The sequence below is a fragment of the Phasianus colchicus genome, chromosome 29 (assembly GCF_987193195.1).
Source record: "Phasianus colchicus chromosome 29, bPhaCol1.hap1.1, whole genome shotgun sequence".
Classification (NCBI taxonomy): Eukaryota; Metazoa; Chordata; class Aves; order Galliformes; family Phasianidae; genus Phasianus; species Phasianus colchicus.
The window spans coordinates 4,007,403-4,028,612 of NC_143464.1; the positions used below are offsets into that span (position 1 = coordinate 4,007,403).

General features: G+C 63.8%; 1 protein-coding gene across 3 annotated transcripts; it reads right to left on the reverse strand.

Annotated features, from left to right (window-relative positions):
- Positions 1-866: 866 nt before the first annotated feature.
- Positions 867-21,051, reverse strand: ZWINT (ZW10 interacting kinetochore protein). Of its 3 annotated transcripts, XM_090126327.1 has the most exons (12): positions 21,003-21,051; positions 18,342-18,432; positions 18,166-18,246; positions 11,109-11,231; positions 10,880-10,964; positions 8,506-8,611; positions 7,604-7,767; positions 6,160-6,290; positions 3,743-3,893; positions 2,461-2,570; positions 2,215-2,368; positions 867-1,346 (listed from the first exon to the last, which is right to left on the reverse strand). In XM_090126327.1, exons 3-12 carry the CDS (start codon positions 18,180-18,182, stop codon positions 1,287-1,289), a joined length of 1,101 nt encoding a protein of 366 aa, XP_089982453.1. In that variant the 5' UTR covers positions 18,183-18,246; positions 18,342-18,432; positions 21,003-21,051; the 3' UTR covers positions 867-1,286. The 3 variants fall into 3 exon arrangements, 2 of the variants coding, with proteins under 2 accessions (XP_089982453.1, XP_089982452.1); XM_090126326.1 differs by lacking the exon at positions 21,003-21,051 and having other exon boundaries at positions 18,166-18,257; XR_016460343.1 differs by lacking the exons at positions 867-1,346; positions 2,215-2,368; positions 2,461-2,570; positions 3,743-3,893; positions 21,003-21,051 and adding an exon at positions 4,925-4,999 and having other exon boundaries at positions 5,241-6,290; positions 18,166-18,257.
- Between the last annotated feature and the right edge of the window lie 159 nt (positions 21,052-21,210).

A 21,210-nucleotide genomic window follows, 5' to 3' on the forward strand; every position in this document is an offset into this window, starting at 1 on the left:
GGGGGGTGGGGGGGAAGTGGGGGTGGGGGGAAATGAGGGGGAAGTGGAAGGGCAGGGGGGCGGTGGGGGGGGAGCGGGGGCAGTGGGGGGGCAGTGGGGGTGTGGGGGAATTGGGGGGGCAGTGAGAACGTGGGGGGGCAGTGGAGGTGGGGGGCAATAGGGGGCAGTGGGGGGTGGAGGAAATGGGGGGGCAGTGGCGGTGTGGGGGGGCAATGGGGGTGTGGGGGCAGTGGGGGGGCAATTTGGGGCAGTGGGGGTGTGGGGGAGCAGTGGAGGTGGGGGGCAATGGGGGGCAATGAGTGTAGGGGGGTCAGTGGGGGGGTAGTGGGGGTGTAGGGGGGCGGCAGTGGGGGGGCAATGGGGGGCAGTGGGGGGGGCAGTGGGGGGCAATGAGTGTAGGGGGGTCAGTGGGGGGGTAGTGGGGGTGTAGGGGGGCGGCAGTGGGGTGGCAATGGGGGGCAGTGGGGGGGGGGCAGGGGGGTTGTGGGGCGATGGGAGTGGAGGGGGCAGTGGAAGTGGGGGGCAGTGGGGCTGTGGGTGGCAGTGGGGGGGGGGCTGGGGCAGGGGGGACACCGGGAGACATGGGGACATGGGGGTGTTTGGGGACAATGGGTCAGTAGGGGAAATGGGGGCCTTTGGGGACACCGGGGGGCGTGGGGACATTTAGGGACAACGGGGTCCTATTAAGGACACTGGGGACCCCTGGGGGACATTGGGATCCCATGTGGGACCCCTTGAGGACACTGGGGGACATGGGGACCATTTGGGGACAATGGGGGGGATATGGGAACCCCTAAGGGACAATGGGGTCCCATGGGGGACATGGAGACCTTTTGGGGACACGGGGAGGGGACATGGGAACCCCTGAGGGACACTGGGGGACATGGGGACCTTTTGGGGACAATGGGGGGACATGGGGACCATTTGGGGACACGGGGGGGGACATGGAGACCCCTGAGGGACACTGGGGGACATGGGGACCATTTGGGGACATGGTGGGGGGGGACATGGGGACCCCTGAGGGACACCGGGGGACATGGGGGCCATTTGGGGACACGGGGGGGGGGACATGGAGACCCCTGAGGGACACTGGGGGACATGGGGGCCATTTGGGGACACGGGGGGGGGGGGACATGGGGACCCCTTAAGGACACTGGGATCCCAGTGGGGACAGCAGGGAACATAAGAGCCCTTGGGGACACAGTGACAGCACACAGCGTTTATTTGGGGGGGGGGTCAGGGGGGTCACCTGCGTCCCTCTGGAGCCACTGTGGAGTGGGGGGGGGTCACGGGGGGGTCCCCACCAGCAGCTCCACCCACTGCGTCAGTGTCGGCGCTGCTGAGGGCTGTTTGGGGGGGGGGGGGTTCAGTGGGGGACCCCAAAATCATCCCCCAGTATCCCAACACCCCCCCCCCTCCAGGCCCCCCATCTCAAGAACCCAAACTGCCCCCCCCCCCAACTCCCAGAGACCCCCAAATCCATTCCCCAATTCCCAAATGCTTCCCCCCCCCCCACACACAAAGGACCCCAAAAGCACCTCAGGGAGACCCCCAATGTCCCTATTACCCCCCCCTCCCCAAGCTGGGGGGCTCTAAGGACCCCCAACCACACCCCATGACCCCCCCCCCCCAATGACCCCTCCCAGGACCCAAAAGTTGCCCCCCCCCCATGCCCCCAAACCCCTTCGTTGCCTCTCCCCCCACCAAGACCCCCAGTGCCCCCCAGTTCCCCCCCTCAAACCCTTCCAGACCCCCCCCTCCTCCAAGCCCCCCCATAAAACCCCCCTCACTCCAGGACCACCCCCCAAACCCCTTCAGGGCCCCCAAAATTTCCCCCCTGCGACCCCCCCATCTCCAGCCCCCACCCAAAAGACCCCCCCCAAGGACTCCAAAACCTTCAATTCCCCCCCCCCAAGCCCCCCCCCCTCCCCCAATAAAACCCCCATTACTCTGGGACCACCCCAAACCCCTTCAGGACCCTCCAAGCAACCCCCCCCCCCCCCCAAAACCAACCCCCACAACAGACCCCCCCCCTCCCCCCCAAGGACCTTCAAATGCCCCCCCCCAGTTCCCCCCCCAACTCTGAATCACCCCAAACCCCTTCAGAGCCTCCAAAACAACCCCCCCGGGTCCCCCATCCCCCAAAAGACCCCCCCCCAGGGATCCCAAAACCTTTAAGTCCCTCCCCCCCCAGTTAAAAAAAAAGCAACTCACGGGGTTGGGGGGCTCCTTGCCGGGGGGGGCCACCACCCTCACAGCCCCCCCCGGGTGGGGGTACCCCCCCTCCAACTCCAGGGTCCAAACAACACCGGGACCCCCCCCCAAAACACGCACACGGCTGCGCTCCGGCTCCCAGTCCAGGGCGAACCTTTTTTTTGGGGGGGGGGGGTCATTATGTCAATATGGGACATTGGGGGGGGTCCTGGGGGGGCATTTTGGGGACGGGGGGGGGGCACCCACCTGCTCTGCAGCGCCCTCACTTCGCCCCACAGCGGCCCCCAGGCCCACAGTTGGCTCTGCAGCTCCAGCAGCCCAGGGCCTGGAGGGGGGGGCAGCGGGGGGGGGCTGCCCTAAATTGGAGGGGGGGGGGGGTAATTAGGGGGAAGCGGGTGGCCCCCACCTGATTGAGAGCAACGTGGAGACCCCCTGTGGTCCTTAGTCTTCCCCCACCCCCCCCCCCCAGGCCCTACAACCACCCCCCATGTGCCCCCCCCCATGCCCCCCCCAATCCCCTTTTCTCCCACCTCACCCCTTCCAAGACCCCCCATCTCTCCCCATATTCCCCCCCCCCACACACATAACCTCATTCTTCCCCCCCCCCCCCACCAGGACCCCCAATTCTCCCCCATACTCCCTACCCCAGAACCCTCAACCCCCCCCCCGCATATAATCCCCCCCCCCAAAAAACCCTCCTTTTCCCCCATGCTCCCACCTATACCTGCCCCATACAATCCCCCCCCCATAAACCCTCATCCTTTTCCCCCATGCTCCCCCCCATACCCGCCCCATACAATCCCCCCCCCCCATAAACCCTCATCCTTTTCCCCATCCCCCCCCCCAATAAACCCTCATCCTTTTCTCCTGTTTCCCCCCATACCCCCCCCATACAATCCCCCCCCCCATAAACCCTCATTCTTTCCCCCCATGCTCCCTCCTATACCCCCCCCATAAACCCTCATCCTTCCCCCCCCCCCCCCCCAAAAAAACCCTCATCCTTTTCCCCCATGGTCCCCCCCATACCCCCCCATAAATCCCCCCCCATAAACCCTTATCCTTTCCCCCATACCCCCCCATTAATCCCCCCCCATAAACCCTCATCCTTTCCCCCCATACCCCCCCCATACAATCCCCCCCCCATAAACCCTCATCCTTTTCCCCTGTTTCCCCCCATACCCCCCCCATACAATCCCCCCCCCCATAAACCCTCCTCCTTTCCCCCCATTCCCCCCCCATAAACCCTCATCCTTTCCCCCATAACCCCCATACAATCCCCCCCCCCATAAACCCTCATCCTTTTCCCCCATGCTCCCCCAATACCCCCCCATAAATCCCCCCCCATAAACCCTCATCCTTTCCCCCATACCCCCCCATAAATCCCCCCCCCCATAAACCCTCATCCTTTCCCCCATACCCCCCCATAAATCCCCCCCCCATAAACCCTCATCCTTTCCCCCCATACTCCCCAACCCCCCCCCACATAATCCTGCCCCCCAACCTCCCCCTCCCCCCCCCCCCAACTCACCACCACACTCAGCTCCCCGTTGCCCCCCCCCCTGACCCTCACTGCCGGGGGGGGGTCGGAGACCCCCGGGGGGGGTCCCAGCTCCAGCTCCAGGCCTGGCAGCAGCCGCACCCCCGCCAGCGCCTGCATTAAGCGGCAGCGTGCCCCCCCCCTGCCACAACACGGACGCTGTGTGACCCCCCCGCGGCACGCAAGTGTCCCCTCCCCCCCTCCCATGTCACCTGGGGTCCCCAAATGTCCCCCCCGGGGTCTCTAAGTGTGTCCCCCCCCCCTCCATGTCACCTCGTGTCCCCAAGTGCCACCTCTGGGTCGTCCCGTCCCCCCCCCAATCAATGGGGGCCCACAAATGTCCCCTCCTGCCCCATGTCACCTCGTGTCCCCAAATGCCACCTCTGGGTCGTCCCCCCCCCCCCCCCCAATCAATGGGGGCCCACAAATGTCCCCTCCTCCCCCATGTCACCTCGTGTCCCCAAATGCCACCTCTGGGTCATCCCCCCCCCCCCAAATCAATGGGGGCCCACAAATGTCCCCTCCTCCCCCATGTCACCTCGTGTCCCCAAATGCCACCTCTGGGTCATCCCCCCCCCCCCAAATCAATGGGGGCCCACAAATGTCCCCTCCTGCCCCATGTCACCTCGTGTCCCCAAATGCCACCTCTGGGTCGTCCCCCCCCCCCCCCCCCCAATCAATGGGGGCCCACAAATGTCCCCTCCTGCCCCATGTCACCTCGTGTCCCCAAATGCCACCTCTGGGTCGTCCCCCCCCCCCCCAAATCAATGGGGGCCCACAAATGTCCCCTCCTCCCCCATGTCACCTCGTGTCCCCAAGTGCCACCTCTGGGTCCCCACATGTCCCGTCCCCCCTCAATCAATGGGGCCCACAAATGTCTTCCCCCCCCCCCCACAACACCTGGGGTCCATAAAGTCCCCCGCCCCCCCCCCCCCCTTGTCACCTGGGGTCCCCAATTCTCCCCTCCCCACCCCCATCCATGTCACCAGGGGTCCCCAAATGTCCCCCCCGGGGTCTCTAAGTGTGTCCCCCCCCCCTCCATGTCACCTCGTGTCCCCAAGTGCCACCTCTGGGTCGTCCCGTCCCCCCCCCAATCAATGGGGGCCCACAAATGTCCCCTCCTGCCCCATGTCACCTCGTGTCCCCAAATGCCACCTCTGGGTCCCCCCCCCCCCCCCCCCCCCCAATCAATGGGGGCCCACAAATGTCCCCTCCTGCCCCATGTCACCTCGTGTCCCCAAGTGCCACCTCTGGGTCCCCACATGTCCCGTCCCCCCTCAATCAATGGGGCCCACAAATGTCTTCCCCCCCCCCCACAACACCTGGGGTCCATAAAGTCCCCCGCCCCCCCCCCCCCCCTTGGCACCTGGGGTCCCCAATTCTCCCCTCCCCACCCCCATCCATGTCACCAGGGGTCCCCAAATGTCCCCCCCGGGGTCTCTAAGTGTGTCCCCCCCCCTCCATGTCACTTTGTGTCCCCAAATGCCACCTCTGGGTCGTCCCGTCCCCCCCCCAATCAATGGGGGCCCACAAATGTCCCCTCCTCCCCCATGTCACCTCGTGTCCCCAAGTGCCACCTCTGGGTCGTCCGTCCCCCCCCCCGCAATCAATGGGGGCCCACAAATGTCTTCCCCCCCCCCCCACAACACCTGGGGTCCATAAAGTCCCCAAATGTCACTCCTGGGGTCCTTCAGTGTCCCCCACCCCCATCAATGGGGGTCCACAGATGTCCCCTCCCTCCCCCCCCCTTGTCACCTGGGGTCCCCAATTCTCCCCTCCCCACCCCCATCCATGTCACCAGGGGTCCCCAAAGTCCCCCCCCCCTCCACATTGTTCCCTGGGGTCCCCAGCTGTCCCCAAACGCCACCCCTGGGGACACACAGGACGGACATGGGGACACACAGGAGACACAGTGGGGGACATTGGGGGCACTTCTGAGATCCTACAGGGACACAGCGGGGACATGGGGACACAATGGGGACACAATGGGACATTGAGGACACAATGGGGACATGGGGACAAAATGGGGACACAATGGGACATTGAGGACACAATGGACATGGGGACATACTGGGACACAATGGGGACACAATGGGACCACAATGGGGACATGCAGACTCAGGCAGGACACAGTGGGACACAATGGGGACATGGGGACACAATGGGGGCACAATGCGGACATGGGAATACGATGGAGACATGGGGACACAATGGGGACACAATGGGGACATGGGAATACAACAGAGACATGGGGGCACAATGGGGACACAGTGGGGACACCATAGGACACAATGGAGACACAATAGAACACAATAGGGACGTGGGGATACAACAGGACACAATGGGGACACAGTAGGACCACACCGGGGACATGGGGACCCAATGGGACGCAATGGGGACAGCGCCACCTGCTGGCCGCCCCCTGCTGGCCGCTCATCGCACGCCGCCGCTCCTCCAGTCGCCCCCGCAGCGCCACCGCGCGGTCCCGCAGCGCCACCACGCGGCTCCGCCGCCGCTCAACCTCCGCCGACAGCGCCGCCTGCCGGCGGGACGGAGTAACGGCAGGGCCCGCCATGGAGCCCCCCCTCACAACCCCCCCCCGGACCCCCCATACCTCCTCAAAGCCCCCCCCCCAAATACCCCAGGACCGCCCCCCCCCAAAAAAAAACCCTCCAGGACCCCTCCGTACCATCCTCATAACCCCCCCCCCCAAGAAACCTTCCAGGACCCCCCGCCCCCCTCATATACCCGCCTCATAACCCCCCCTCCTCCCAGGACCCCCCCCAAACTCCCCCATAACCCCCCCAGGACCCCTCAAATAACCCCAGGGGACCCCCCCACCCCAGGACCCCCCCAGGACCCCTCAAATAACCCCAGGAGACCCCCCCACCCCAGAGCCCCTCCAGGACCCCTCATGTCTTCCTCATAACCCCCCCATGTGAACCCCCCCCCCCCACAAGAACCCCTCAAGGACCACCCCCACCCCCCATCTCCCCCATAACCCCCCATGACCCCCCCTCCAAAACCCCCCCCTAACCCCCCCCCAAAAGAACCACCCCAGAACCCCCCCCATCTCCCCCATAACCCCCCCTCCAAACACCCCCCCAAACCCCCCCCCCCATCTCCCCCATAAGCCCCCAGGACCCCCCCCTCCCCCAAGAACCCCCCCAAAAGAACCACCCCAGAACCCCCCCCATTTCCCCCATAACCCCCCAGGACCCCCATTCCAAAAACACCCCCCCCCCACCCCCCCCCTCAAAGAACCACCCCAGAACCTCCCCCCATCTCCCCCATAACCCCCCCTCCAAACACCCCCCCAAACCCCCCCCCCCCCATCTCCCCCATAACCCCCCCAGGACCCCCCCCTCCCCCAAGAACCCCCCCCAAAAGAACCACCCCATAACCCCCCACCCCATCTTCCCCATAACCCCCCAGGACCTCCCCCTCCCCCAAGAACCCCCCCATAAGCCCCCCCCATCTCCCCCAAAACTCCCCAGGACCCCCCCCTCCAAAAACACCCCCCCAACTCCCCCCCCCAAAGAACCACCCCAGAACCCCCCACCATCTCCCCCTCTCCAAGCCCCCCCCCCAAAAGCACCACCCCAGAACCCCCCCAATCTCCCCCATAACCCCCCCTCCAAACCCCCACCCCAACCCCCCCCCCCCATCTCCCCCATAACCCCCCAGGACCCCCCCTCCCACAAGAATCCCCCCCCCCCCCATAACCCCCCAGGACCCCCCCTCCAAAACCCCCCCCCAACCCCCCCCATCTCCCCCATAACCCCCCCTCCAAAAACATCCCCACCCCCCACCCCTCAAAGAACCCCCCCATGACCCCCCCCCAATTTGTACCCGGGGGGGCCGCATTGCACGCCGTATCCTCCTCAGCAGCCCCCGCCCCCGGCCCAGCTGGGTCAGGGTAGGGGGCACCGCCCCCCCCAGCGCCCCCACGGCCCCCCCGTAGCCCCCCTTCAGCGCCCGCCAGCGGCTCCGAGCCTCTGACACTGCGGCTGGCCCTGGGGGGGGGACAAAAATTGGGGGGGGGGGGAATTCAGGGGGGGATTTGGGGCTCCGGTTTTAGCGGGGGGGGGGGCAGCTGTAGGAACAGCCAAAGGATGGGGGGGAAAGGATGGGGGGGGCTTTGGGGCTCCAATTTTACTGGGGGGGGGGCAGCGATGGGAACAGCCAAATGATGGGGGGGGGAAACCAAAGGAGATGGGGGGGGCACTGAGGGGGTGGGGGTGTTCATAGGGATGGGGGGGGGCAACAAATGGGTGTAAATGAGGGAGGGTGGGGTGCGTATGGGGACACTCAGTAAATTGGGGGGGGGACTAAAGGGTCTGGGGGGGGGGCAGGCACCCAAAAGGTCTGGGGGAAGGGGGGGGGGCACTTATGGGGACAGCCAAAATGGGGGGGGGGGCACACAAGAGGACAGCCAGTAAATTGGGGGGGGGGGGGCACACAGGACACCAAAATTGGAGGGGGGGACCTAAAGGGTCTGGGGGGTGGACAAGGGAGGGGGGGGGCACAAATGGGGACACTCAGTAAACTGGGGGGGGGGCAGGCACCCAAAGGGGGGGGGGCACAATAAATGGAGGGGGGGGGGGGGAATCTAAAGGGTCTGGGGGGGGCATAAAGGGACACTCAGTAAATTGGGGGGGGGGGGCACCAAATCGGGACAGCCAATAAATGGAGGGGGGAGGGGGAGATGGGAGGGGGTCCCAGGGGACATTGGGGGGGGGGGGGTCACTCACTGAGGGGGGGGGCGGCCGGGGGGGGCGCGGGGGCTTCGAGGACCCCCAGCAGCAGCCGCAGAACACGGAGCTGAGTCAGTAGGAGCTTCTGGCGGCGGCGGGAACCCTGGGGGGTTTGGGGTGAAAATGGGGGATTTGGGGTTAAAGGGGGGGGAAGAGGGGGATGGAGAAGGGGGGGGAAGGGGGATTTGGGTTGAAAATGGGGAATTTGGGGTAAAGGGGGGGAAGAGGGGGATGGGGAAGGGGGGAGGGGGGATTTGGGGTGAAAATGGGGGATTTGGGGTGAATGGGAGAGAAGGGGGCAGGGGAATGGGGGCAGAGGGGATTTGGGGTGAAAATGGGGGATTTTGGGTAAATGAGGGGGGAAGAGGGGGATGGAGAAGGGGGGAGGAAGGGGGGGAGGGGGATTTGGGGTGAAAATGGGGGATTTGGGGTTAAAGGGGGGAGAAGGGGACAGGGAAATGGGGGGAGGAGGGATTTGGGGTGAAAATGGGGGATTTTGGGTAAATGGGGGGGGAATAGGGGGGTGGAGAAGGGGGGGAAGGGGATGGGGGATTTGGGGTGAAAATTGGGGAATTGGGGTAAATGGGGGGAGGGGGTTGGGGGGATGTGGGGTGAAAATGGGGGATTTGGGGTAAATGGGGGGGGAAGAGGGGGATGGAGAAGGGGGGAGGAAGGGGGGAGGGGGATTTGGGGTGAAAATGGGGGGTTTGCGGTAAATGGGGGGGGGTTGGGGGGATTTGGGGTGAAAATGGGGGATTTGGGGTAAAGGGGGGGGAAGAGAGGGATGGAGAAGGGGGGAGGAAGGGGGAGGGGGGATTTGGGGTGAAAATGGGGGATTTGGGGTGAATGAGGGGGGAAGAGGGGGATGGGAATGGGGGCAGGGGGAATTTGAGGTGAAAATGGGGGTTTTGGGGTAAATGGGGGGGGGTGAGGAATGGCTGGCATGGGGATTTGAGGTGAAAATGGGGGAATTTGGTAAAGGGGGAAGAAGGGGGGCTGGGGAATGAGGGGGAGGGGGGATTTGGGGGTTAAATGGGGGATTTGGGGTAAATGGTGGGGGGAGATGGGGGGATTTGGGGTGAAAATGTGGGATTTTGGGAAATGGGGGGGAAAGGGGGGATGGGGAAGAGGGAGGGGTGGGGGGATTGGGGTTGAAAATGGGGGATTTGGGGATATAAGGGGGGGATGGGGGGATTTGGGGTGAAAATGGGGGATTTTAGGTAAGTGGAGGGGAGAGGAGGTTATGGGGAATGGGGAGGGGGGTATCAGAGATGGGGAGGGGAAGCAGGGGGATTTGGGGTGAAAATGGGGGATTTGGGGTAAAGGGGGAGGGAAGGGGGCATGGAGGGAATGAGGAGGGGGGGGATGGGGGGATTTGGGGTGAAAATGGGGGATTTGGGGGAGTAAATAGGGGGGGGAAGGGGGGATGGGGAATGGGGAGGAATGGGGAGGGGGTATGGAGGGATTTGGGGTGAAAATGGGGGATTTGGGGTAAAGGGGGGTGGATTTGGGGAAGGGGGGATTTGGGGTGGAATAAGAGGGGATTCAGGGCAAAAAAAATGGTAATTTGGGGCAAAATTATAGGAAAAAGTGGAGTGTATGAAGAAATGGGGATTTGGGGGCAAATAAGAAAGAATCTGGGGACAAAAGGGGCAATTTTGGGCAAAAATAATGGGGGAAAGTGAGAGTAGGAGGGGAAATGGGGATTTTGGGACAAAATAGGGCAATTTATGGCAAAAGAACGGGGAGAAATGGGAGCACATGAAGGAGAATGTGGATTTGGGTGAAATGAGAGGAGATTTGGGGCAAAAAATGTCGATTCGGGACAAAAATCGCCATCGGTTTGGGTGGAAATGGGGATTTGGGGGCAAACAGGTGGGAAATTGGGGGCAAAATAAGGCAATTTTGGGCAAAAATAGCGGGAAAAAAGGAGTAGAGAGGGAAATGGGGGTTGGGGGAGAAACAAAGATAGGATTTGGGTCAAAAAAAGGTGAGTTTAGAGCAAAAATGCAGGAAAAGTGGGAGTATAAGGGGGGGAATGGGGATTTGGATGGAAATAAGAAAGGATTTGAGGGTAAAAAGGGGCAATTTAGGGCAAAAACAGGAGTATATGAGGGGATGTGGGAGCAAAGAAAAAAGAACTCGAAGAAAAAAAGCGCAACTTAGGGGAAAACAGCGAAGAAAAAAGGGGAATATGTGAGGACATGGACGTTTTGCTTCACGTAAGAGCGAATTTGGGACAAACGAGAGCGAATTTTGGGAGAAAAACTGCGGATTTTGGGACAAACGCTGCGGATTTGAGGCCGAGCTGCGGGCGCTGTGAGGAACGCCGCCTTTTTGGGGCCAAAGCGGCGGATTTCGGCTGTCTCACCACGAGGTGCTCGGCCAGGAGCCGCGCCGGGATCCCCCCGTCCTCCTCAGGCAGCGCCACGGCGGCCCGCAGCCGCTCCGCCAGCCTGGAAACAGCGGCGTGAGGGCGGCCAGCCGTTCCCCGACGGCTCACCGGGCCCGCCGTGACGAGAGCCGAGCGCCTCCGGTGGGCGCCAAGATGGCGGCGCGCTCTGAGGGAGCGCCGCGTTCCCGCCTTTTAGCTCTCTCACCCCCGCGCGCGTTCCGCCGCCGCCGCCGCCATTTCCGCCGCTCCAATCCTCCCGCGCGAGTCTCGCCCCGCCCACTTCCGGCGGAGGGAGCCAATCGGAGAAGGGTAACGCCCATCTTCTCGCCTTCGGGAAGGAGCCAATGGGAGAGCGGCGCGGGAAGCGCAGTGGGCGGCGCCATGTTGGGGGATGGCGATCCTCAGCCCCCCCCCCCCAAATTCCCCAGCAGAGCCCTCAGGGCCCCCCCGCGACCCCCCCCCAAATTCCACCGCGACTCCTCCCTTCCGCACAGCCCCCCCTCCCCAAAGACCCCCCGCATCCCGCAGGATCCCCTCAAAAACCGCCAAGGACCCCCCGCCCCCCTCCCCAAAAGCCTCTCAGGACCCCCAAAACCCCTCCACAAAAGACCCCCCCCCCAAAAAAAAAAACCCTCTGCCCTCCCAATACCCCCCCGCCCCAAATTGCCCACAAAACCCCCCCAAATTCCTTCTCAACCCCCCCCAAGACCCCCAAATACCTCAAGACCCCCCCCCAAAATCTCTTCAAGACCCCCCCTTCCCTCAACCCCCCCACCCCCCCCCAAATTCCTTCTGAGCCCCCCCACAGCCTCAGACCCTCAAGACCCCCCAAAATCCCTTCTAGACCCCCCCCCATCCAAAACCCCCCCAAGACCCCCCCCAAATTCCTTCTGAATCCCCCCCAAGACCCCAAAATCCCTCAAGACCCCCCCCCAAAATCCCTTCTGGACCCCCCCTTTCCTAACCCCCCCCAAGCCCCCCCCCCAAATTCCTTCTAACCCCCCCCAGACCCCCAAATCCCTCAAGACCCCCCCCCAAAATCCCTTCCGGACCCCCCCTTCCCTAAACCGCCCCCAAACCCCCCCCCCCAAATTCCTTCTGAGCCCCCCCACAGCCCCAAACCCTCAAGACCCCCCAAAACCTCTTCTGGACCCCCCCATCCCCCAAGCCCTCCCCCCGAGACCCCCCCAAATTCTTTCTATACCCTCCCCTCCAGCCCCCCCCCCAAAAAAAAACCCTTCTGGGTTTCCCCCTGCCCCAAAATCCCCCCCAAGACCCCCCCAGAAAATCCCCTTTTCAGCCCTCAGACCCCAAAACCCCCCTCAGACCCCCCCCAAATTCCTTCTAACCCCCCCCCCCAGACCCCCAAATCCCTCAGGACCCCCCCAGAATCACCTTCTGGACCCCCCCCCCAATCCACCCCCCACGGCGCCCCCCAAATTCCTTCTGAGCCCCCCCCCCCAGACCCCCAAACCCTCAAGACCCCCCCCCAAAACCCCCTTCTAGACCCTCCCCCCCTCAAATCCCCCCCCCAAGATTCCTTCTGAACCCCCCCAGACCCCAAAATCCCCCCCCAGTCCCCCTCCTGAATTCCTTCTGAATCCCTATGGACCCCCCCCCAAAAAAAAACCCCTTCCGAATCCCCCTCCCCCCAAATCCCCCCCAAACTCCATCTGAAACCCCCCAAGACCCCCCCAATTTCTTCTGACCCCCCCCCCCAAAAAAACACCCACCCAAATCCCCATCCAAAAACCCCTTCAAAACCTCCCCTAAATCCCCCCCCCCAAATTCCTTCAGTACCCCCCCCCCCCAAATTCAGGACCCCCCCCCACAACACCTCCAAACATCCAACCATCGTCACCCCCCCCCCTTTTTATTTCCCCTCCAAACGCAGCCCCAGGCCCCCCCGAATTAAAAGGGGGGGGGGGGTTACACAATGCCCCCCCCCCAAAAAAAAATATGGGGGTCCCACACGATTGCAACCCCCCCCCCCCCCAAATAAAAATCATCATCGCCGCCGTCTGTGCACCAGCGTCCATCCGCCGGGGTCCGGGGGGGGGCTGACGTCCATTTCCTGGGGGGGGGGGGGACAATGAGTGACCGGGGGGAGGGGGGGGACACTGGGGTGACAATGGGGGGGGGGGCAGCGAGTGACAATGGGGGTCATTGGTGACAATGGGGGGGCGTTGGGGGCATTGAGTGACAATGGGGGGGGAATTGGGGTGAGAATGGGGGGGCACTGGGGTGACAGTGGGGGTCATTGCGGACACTGGGGTGACAATGGGGGGGGTTGGGGACATTGAGTGACAATGGGGGGACATTGGCGTGACAGTGGGGGGGCGCTGAGTGACAATGGGAGTCATTGGGGACACTGGGGTGACAATGGGGGGGCATTGGGGTCACAATGGGGGGGGACACAATGAGGTGACAGTGGGGGGGGCATTGGGGACATTGGGGTGACAATGGGGGGGCGTTGGGGGCATTGAGTGACAATGGGGGGACATTGGGGTGACGGTGGGGGGGCACTGAGTGACAATGGGGGGGCATTGAGTGACAGTGGGGGGGCATTGGGGTGACAGTGGGGGGGGACATTGGGGACATTGAGTGACAATGGGGGGGAATTGGGGTGACAGTGGGGGGGCACTGAGTGACATTGGGTGACAGTGTGGGGGGGTGTTGGGGTGACAGTGGGGATCATTGGGGACACTGGGGTGACAATGGGGGGGCATTGGGGTCACAGTGGGGGGGGCACTGAGTGACAACGGGGGTCATTGGGGGCACTGGGGTGACAATGGGGGTCATTGGGGACACTGGGGTGACAATGGGGGGGGCGTTGGGGGCACTGAGTGACAATGGGGGGCATTGGATGACAATGGGGGTCATTGGGGACACTGGGGTGACAATGGGGGGGGCGTTGGGGACATTGAGTGCCAATGGGGGGCATTGGGGTGACGGTGGGGAGGCAGTGAGTGACAGTGGGGGACATTGTGGGCACTGGGGTGACAATGGGGGGGGAATTGGGGTGACAATGGGGGGGGGCGTTGGGGGCATTGAGTGACAATGGGGGGGGCATTGGGTGACAATGGGGGTCATTGTGGGCCCTGGGGTGACAATGGGGGGGGAATTGGGGTGAGAATGGGGGGGCGTTGGGGTGACAGTGGGGGTCATTGGGGACACTGGGGTGACAATGGGGGGGCATTGGGGACATTGAGTGACAATGGGGGGCATTGGGGACACTGGGGTGACAATGGGGGGGGCGTTGGGGGCATTGAGTGACAATGGGGGGCACTGGGGTGACAGTGGGGGGGGCAGCGAGTGACAATAGGGGTCATTGGGGACACTGGGGTGACAATGGGGGGGCATTGGGGTGACAGTGGGGGGGGACACAATGAGGTGACAATGGGGGGGCATTGGGGTGACAGCGGGGGGGCACTGAGTGACAATGGGGGGGGCATTGGGGACATTGAGTGACAATGGGGGGGCACTGAGGTGACAGTGGGGGGGGGGCATTGGGTGACAATGGGGGAGCACCGGGGTGATAGTGGGGGGGGGGGGGGCTATTGGGGACATTGAGTGACAATGGGGGGGGGGTCATTTCGGTGACAGGGGGGGGGGGCATTGAGTGACAATGGGGGGGCATTGGAGTGACAGTGTGGGGGGGCATTGAGTGACAATGGGGGGGGACACAATGAGGTGACAATGGGGGGGGCATTGGGGATGCTGAGTGACAATGGGGGGGGCATTGGGGTGACAGTGGGGGGGGGACATTGAGTGACAATGGGGGGGCACGGGGGTGACAGTGGGGGGGGGCACTGGGGACATTGAGTGACAATGGGGGGGTCATTGGGGTGACAGTGGGGGGGGCATTGAGTGACAACAGGGGGGTCACTGGGCACAATGGGGTGACACCGGGGGGGGGGCACTGGGGTGACAGTGGGGGGGGGGACACAAGGAGGTGACAATGGGGGGGGGGCGCACGCTGGGATGACAGTGGGGGGGGGGCATTGAATGACGCTGGGGTGGGACGTCGGGGTGACAGCTGGGGGGGGGCACTGAGCACACTGACTTAAAGCGTGGGGGGGTCACACGCACAGCGCCCCGCCGTCCCCAATGTCCCCAATGTCCCCAATGTCCCCCCCCCAAAAAAAAAGACCCCCCCCCTCACCTCCGTCGGCTCCTCGGCGCTGCCGGCACCGTCGCCCCCGGGGGGGTCTTCAGCTCCACCGTGGGGGTCTTCGGTGCCACCGCGGGGGGGGTCACCGTCCCCATCCCCGTCCCCGTCCCCCCCCCGGCGGCTGGCGGCCACCGCAGCCCGGAGGGCCGGAGCCCGGCGGGACAACGCGGCCACCGCCCCCCCCACGGCCACCGCGTCCCCGCGCCCGGCGGCCGCGGCCAGAGACAGCAGCTGGCGGCTCACCTGGGGGGGCATCAACACACAGCGATGCTGGCCCCGCTGATGGCCACACTGATGGCCCTAATGGTGGCCCCACTGATGGCCCCATTGCTGGCCCTATTGGTGGCCCCACTGATGGCCCCATTGCTGGCCCTATTGCTGGCCCTATTAATGGCCCCACTGATGGCCCTATTGGTGGCCCCACTGATGGCCCTAATGGTGGCCCCACTGATGGCCCTATTGGTGGCCCCACTGATGGCCCTATTGATGGCCCCATTGCTGGCCCCACTGATGGCCCTAATGGTGGCCCCACTGATGGCCCCATTGCTGGCCCTATTAATGGCCCCACTGATGGCCCTATTGGTGGCCCCACAGCAGCCCCACTGATGGCCCCATTGCTGGCCCTATTGATGGCCCCACTGATGGCCCTATTGGTGGCCCCATTGCTGGCCCTATTGCTGGCCCCACAGCAGCCCCACTGATGGCCCTATTGCTGGCCCCACTGATGGCCCTATTGCTGGCCCCACAGCAGCCCCCCTGATGGCCCCATTGATGGCCCCATTGCTGGCCCCACTGATGGCCCCATTGCTGGCCCTATTAATGGCCCCACTGATGGCCCTATTGCTGGCCCCATTGCTGGCCCCACTGATGGCCCTATTAATGGCCCCACTGATGGCCCTATTGCTGGCCCCACAGCAGCCCCACTGATGGCCCTATTGGTGGCCTCACTGATGGCCCTAATGGTGGCCCTATTAATGGCCCCACTGATGGCCCCATTGCTGGCCCTATTAATGGCCCCACTGATGGCCCTATTGGTGGCCCCACAGCAGCCCCACTGATGGCCCCATTGCTGGCCCTATTGCTGGCCCCACAGCAGCCCCACTGATGGCCCTATTGCTGGCCCCACTGATGGCCCTATTGCTGGCCCCACAGCAGCCCCACTGATGGCCCTATTGGTGGCCTCACTGATGGCCCCATTGCTGGCCCTATTAATGGCCCCACTGATGGCCCTATTGGTGGCCCCATTGATGGCCCCACTGATGGCCCCATTGCTGGCCCCACTGATAGCCCCATTGGTGGCCCTATTGATGGCCCTATTGCTGGCCCCATACTGTCCCCATTGATTGCCCCATGGCAGCCCCACTGATGGCCCCATTGCTGGCCCTATTGCTGGCCCCAGTGATGGCCCCACTGATGGCCCTAATGGTGGCCCCACTAATGGCCCTATTGATGGCCCCATTGCTGGCCCCACTGATGGCCCTAATGGTGGCCCCATTGATGGCCCTATTGGTGGCCCCACTGATGGCCCTATTGATGGCCCCACAGCAGCCCCCCTGATGGCCCTATTGGTGGCCCTATTGCTGGCCCCACTGATAGCCCCATTGGTGGCCCTATTGATGGCCCCATACTGTCCCCATTGATTGCCCCATGGCGGCCCCACTGATGGCCCCATTGCTGGCCCTATTGCTGGCCCCATTGCTGGCCCTATTGCTGGCCCCACAGCAGCCCCGCGATGGCCCTATTGGTAGCCCCATTGATGGCCCCACTGATGGCCCCACTGCTGGCCCCACTGCTGGCCCTATTGGTGGCCCCATTGGTGGCCCTATTGCTGGCCCCATTGGTGGCCCTATTGCTGGCCCCATACTGTCCCCATTGCTGGCCTTATTACTGGCCCATTGATGGCCCCATTTGGGCCAATCGATTGTCCCCACACCCCACAACGTCCCTATGTCCCCCCACACCCCATAATGTCCCCACACCCCATAACACCCCATGTCCCCCTCCCCCCACAATGTCCCCCCACACCCCACAACGTCCCCATGTCCCCCCAGACCCCATAACATCCCAATGTCCCCCCAGACCCCATAATGTCCCCATGTCCCCCCCACACCCCACAACATCCCCATGTCCCCCCACTCCCCACAATGTCCCCACACCCCATAACGTCCCCATGTCCCCCCACACCCCATAACATCTGCACACCCCATAACATCCCATGTCCCCCCCACACCCCACAGTGTCCCCATGTGCCCCCAGACCCCATAACATCCCAATGTCCTCCCACTCCCCATAACACCCCACGTCCCCCCACACCCCACAATGTCCCCACACCACACAACGTCCCCATGTCCCCCCACTCCCCACAATGTCCCCACACCCCATAACATTCCATGTCCTCCCACACCCCATAATGTCCCCACACCCCACAACATCCCCATGTCCCCCCAGACCCCATAACATCCCAATGTCCCCCCACACCCCATAATGTCCCCACATCCCACAATGTCCCCATGTCCCCCCCCACCCCATAACATCCCAATGTCCCCCCACACCCCATAACGTCCCCACATCCCATAGCATCTCCATGCCCCCCCCACACCCCACAACGTCCCCATGTCCCCCCACACCCCATAACACCCCATGTCCCCCCCACACCCCACAACGTCCCCACACCCCATAACATCCCATGTCCCCCAGACCCCGTAACATCCCATGTCCCCCCACACCCCATAACATCCCAATGTCCCCCCACACCCCATAATGTCCCCACACCCCACAACCTTCCCACAATGTCCCCACACCCCATAACATCCCATGTCCTCCCACACCCCATAATGTCCCCACACCCCACAACGTCCCCATGTCCCCCCACACCCCATAACGTCCCCATGTGCCCCCACACCCCACAACGTCCCCATGTCCCCCCAGACCCCATAATCCCATGTCCCCCCACACCCCATAACACCCCATGTCCCCCCAGACCCCACAATGTCCCCATGTCCCCCCACACCCCATAACACCCCATGTCCCCCCAGACCCCACAACGTCCCAATGTCCCCCCAGACCCCACAACCCCCCCGCCCCCCACCTCCTGCAGACTCCCATCCTCCACGGCGGTGTCGAACTCGTTGTCCATCACCTCAGCCAGGAACTCCTCCACCTCCTCCTGCTGCAGCGCGGCTGCGGCGACGCCTCCGTGTGACACGCGGGTGACAGCAGGTGACAAACCCCCCCCCTGTCCCCCCCCCCCCGACGTCCCCTCACCGTTCTGCTGGAAGAAATCCCCCAGGACCCCCTCCAACCACGTCACCTTTTCGGGGCCGTGGGGGCCGCCGAAGCCGTGGGCCACCGCCAGCTGTGGGGACACAAAGTGTCACCTGGGGCACCTCCCCCCCCATGTCACCTCCCCCCGTGTCAGCCCCTGTGTCACCTCCCCCGTGTCACCTCCCCCCCATGTCAGCCCCTGTGTCACCCCCATGTTACCTCCCCCTTGTAGCCCCCATGTCACCTCCCCTGTGTTACCTCCCCCCATGTCACCCCGTGTCACCCCCCTGTCACTTCCCCCTGTGTCATCTCCCCTGTGTCACCCCCCCATGTCACCCACCTGTGTCATTTCCCCCCTGTGTCACCTCCCCTGTGTCACCCCCGTGTCACCTCCCGTGTTACCTCCCCCCATGTCACCCCTGTGTCACCTCCCGTGTCACCCCCCTGTGTCACCTCCCCCTGTTTCACCTGAGTCCCCTCCCCCCATGTCACCCCTTCATGTCAGCCCCCTCATGTCAACCCCCCCACGTCACCCCCCCCGTCACCTCCCCCCCATGTCACCCTCACATGTCACCTCCCCCCATTTCACCTGGGTCACCTCCCCACATGTCACCTCCCTGTGTCACCCCCCCATGTCATTTTCCCCCGTGTCACCTCCCCCCGTGTCACCTCGCTCTCATGTCACCTCCCCTCATGTTACCCCTCTCACGTCACCCCCCAATGTCACCCCCCAGTGTCACCTCCCCCCATGTCACCCCCCCAATGTCACCCCGTGTCACCTCCCCCGTCACCCCCCATCACCTCTCCCAGTGTCACCTTCCCCCTGTCACCTCCCCCAGTGTCACCCCCCCCAGTGTCACCCCCCCATGTCACCCTCCATGTCACCCCCCCCGTGTCACCTCCCCCTGTGTCACCCCCCCTCAGTGGCACATCTGTCACCTCCCGCTCCCAACCCCACGTCCCCAAATCCACTGCACCCCACAACGTCCCCATCATGTCCCCACGACGTCCCCGTGTCCCTATGATGTCCTACAAAGTCCCCATCGTGTCCCATAACGTCCCCATGAGGTCCCCATAACCCCACAACGTCCCCACATCCCCACGATGTCCCCATGTTCCCACATCCCTACGATGTCCCCAAAATGTCCCCACGTCCCCATAATGTCCCCATGCTGTCCCCATGTCCCCACGATGTCCCCATGTTCCATAACCCCATGACGTCCCCATGTTGTCCCCATGTCCCCATGTTGGGACGTGTTCCCACATCCCCATGTTGTCCCCATGATGTCCCCATGTTCCCAAAATGTCCCCACGTCCCCATGATGTCCCCATGTCCCATAACCCCACAATGTCCCCATGATGTCCCCGTGTTCCATAACCCCATGACGTCCCCATGCTGTCCCCATGCTGTCCCCATGTCCCCACGATGTCCCCATGTCTCCATGTCAGGACGTGTCCCCACATCCCCATGTTGTCCCCACGATGTCCCCACGTTCCCACATCCCCACGATGTCCCCATGTCCCATAACCCCACGATGTCCCCATGATGTCCCCGTGTTCCATAACCCCATGACGTCCCCATGACGTCCCCATGTCCCCATGATGTCCCCATGTCCCCATGTCAGGACGTGTCCCCACATCCCCACGATGTCCCCACGTTCCCACATCCCCATGATGTCCCCATGTCCCCACGATGTCCCCATGTCCCATAACCCCACAATCTCCCCACGTTGTCCCCACGATGTCCCCACGTTCCCACATCCCCATGCTGTCCCCATGTCCCCACGATGTCCCCATGTCCCATAAGCCCACGATGTCCCCATGATGTCCCCGTGTTCCATAACCCCATGACGTCCCCATGACGTCCCCATGCTGTCCCCATGTCCCCACGATGTCCCCATGTCCCCATGTCGGGACGTGTCCCCACATCCCCACGTTGTCCCCACGATGTCCCCACGTCCCCACATCCCTACGATGTCCCCACGATGTCCCCATGTCCCATAACCCCACAATCTCCCCATGTTGTCCCCACGTCCCCACGATGTCCCCATGTCCCCATGATGGGACGTGTCCCCACATCCCCACGTTGTCCCCACGATGTCCCCACGTCCCCACATCCCTACGATGTCCCCACGATGTCCCCGTGTTCCATAACCCCATGACGTTCCCATGACGTCCCCATGCTGTCCCCATGTCCCCACGATGTCCCCATGTCCCATAACCCCACAATGTCCCCATGTTGTCCCCACATTGTCCCCACGATGTCCCCACATTCCCACATCCCCACAATGTCCCCAAAATGTCCCCAAAATGTCCCCACGTCCCAAAACCCCACGACGACCCCATGTCCCCATCATGTCCCCTCATGTCCCCAGGATGTCCCCATATCCCCACGTCCCCACGATGTCCCCACGTCCCCACGGTGTCCCCATGTCCCCATAATGTCCCCATGTCCCACAACCCCACGATGTCCCCACGTCCCCACGATGTCCCCACGTCCCTCAGCCCCACGTTGTCCCCACGTGTCCCCACGTTGTCCCCGCGACGCCCCCACCCCCCCCAAAGCCCCCCAAACCCCCAACCCAGCGCCCCCCCGCCCCCTCCCCCAACGAATCCCCCCCCAACGAACAAGCCCCGCCCACTTGAAGCCCCGCCCCCGACCTGTAGCGCCGCCCACCCGCCGAGCACGGCGCGCACCCCCTCCGCGAACAGCGCGGCCGCCGCCATGCCGACCGGAAATGGGAGCGGGGCTCAGCGCCACCGGGCCGCGCGCAGTGATGACGTCACATCCGGTTCGCCGAGCGCAGCCCCCGCCTATTGGCTCTAAGGGGAGTGGGCGGGGCTAACGCTTAGGGGGCGTGGCCTGCCG

Excerpts from the sequence above, each read along its gene's own strand:
- ZWINT (XM_090126327.1), bottom strand. Across the intron at positions 7,768-8,505 it reads CCCGGCCGCCCCCCCCCTCA|GGCCAGCCGCAGTGTCAGAG; the intron begins GTGAGTGACCCC and ends TCCCCCCCCCAG. Across the intron at positions 3,894-6,159 it reads CAGCAGGGGGCGGCCAGCAG|GGGGGGGGCACGCTGCCGCT; the intron begins GTGGCGCTGTCC and ends GTGTTGTGGCAG.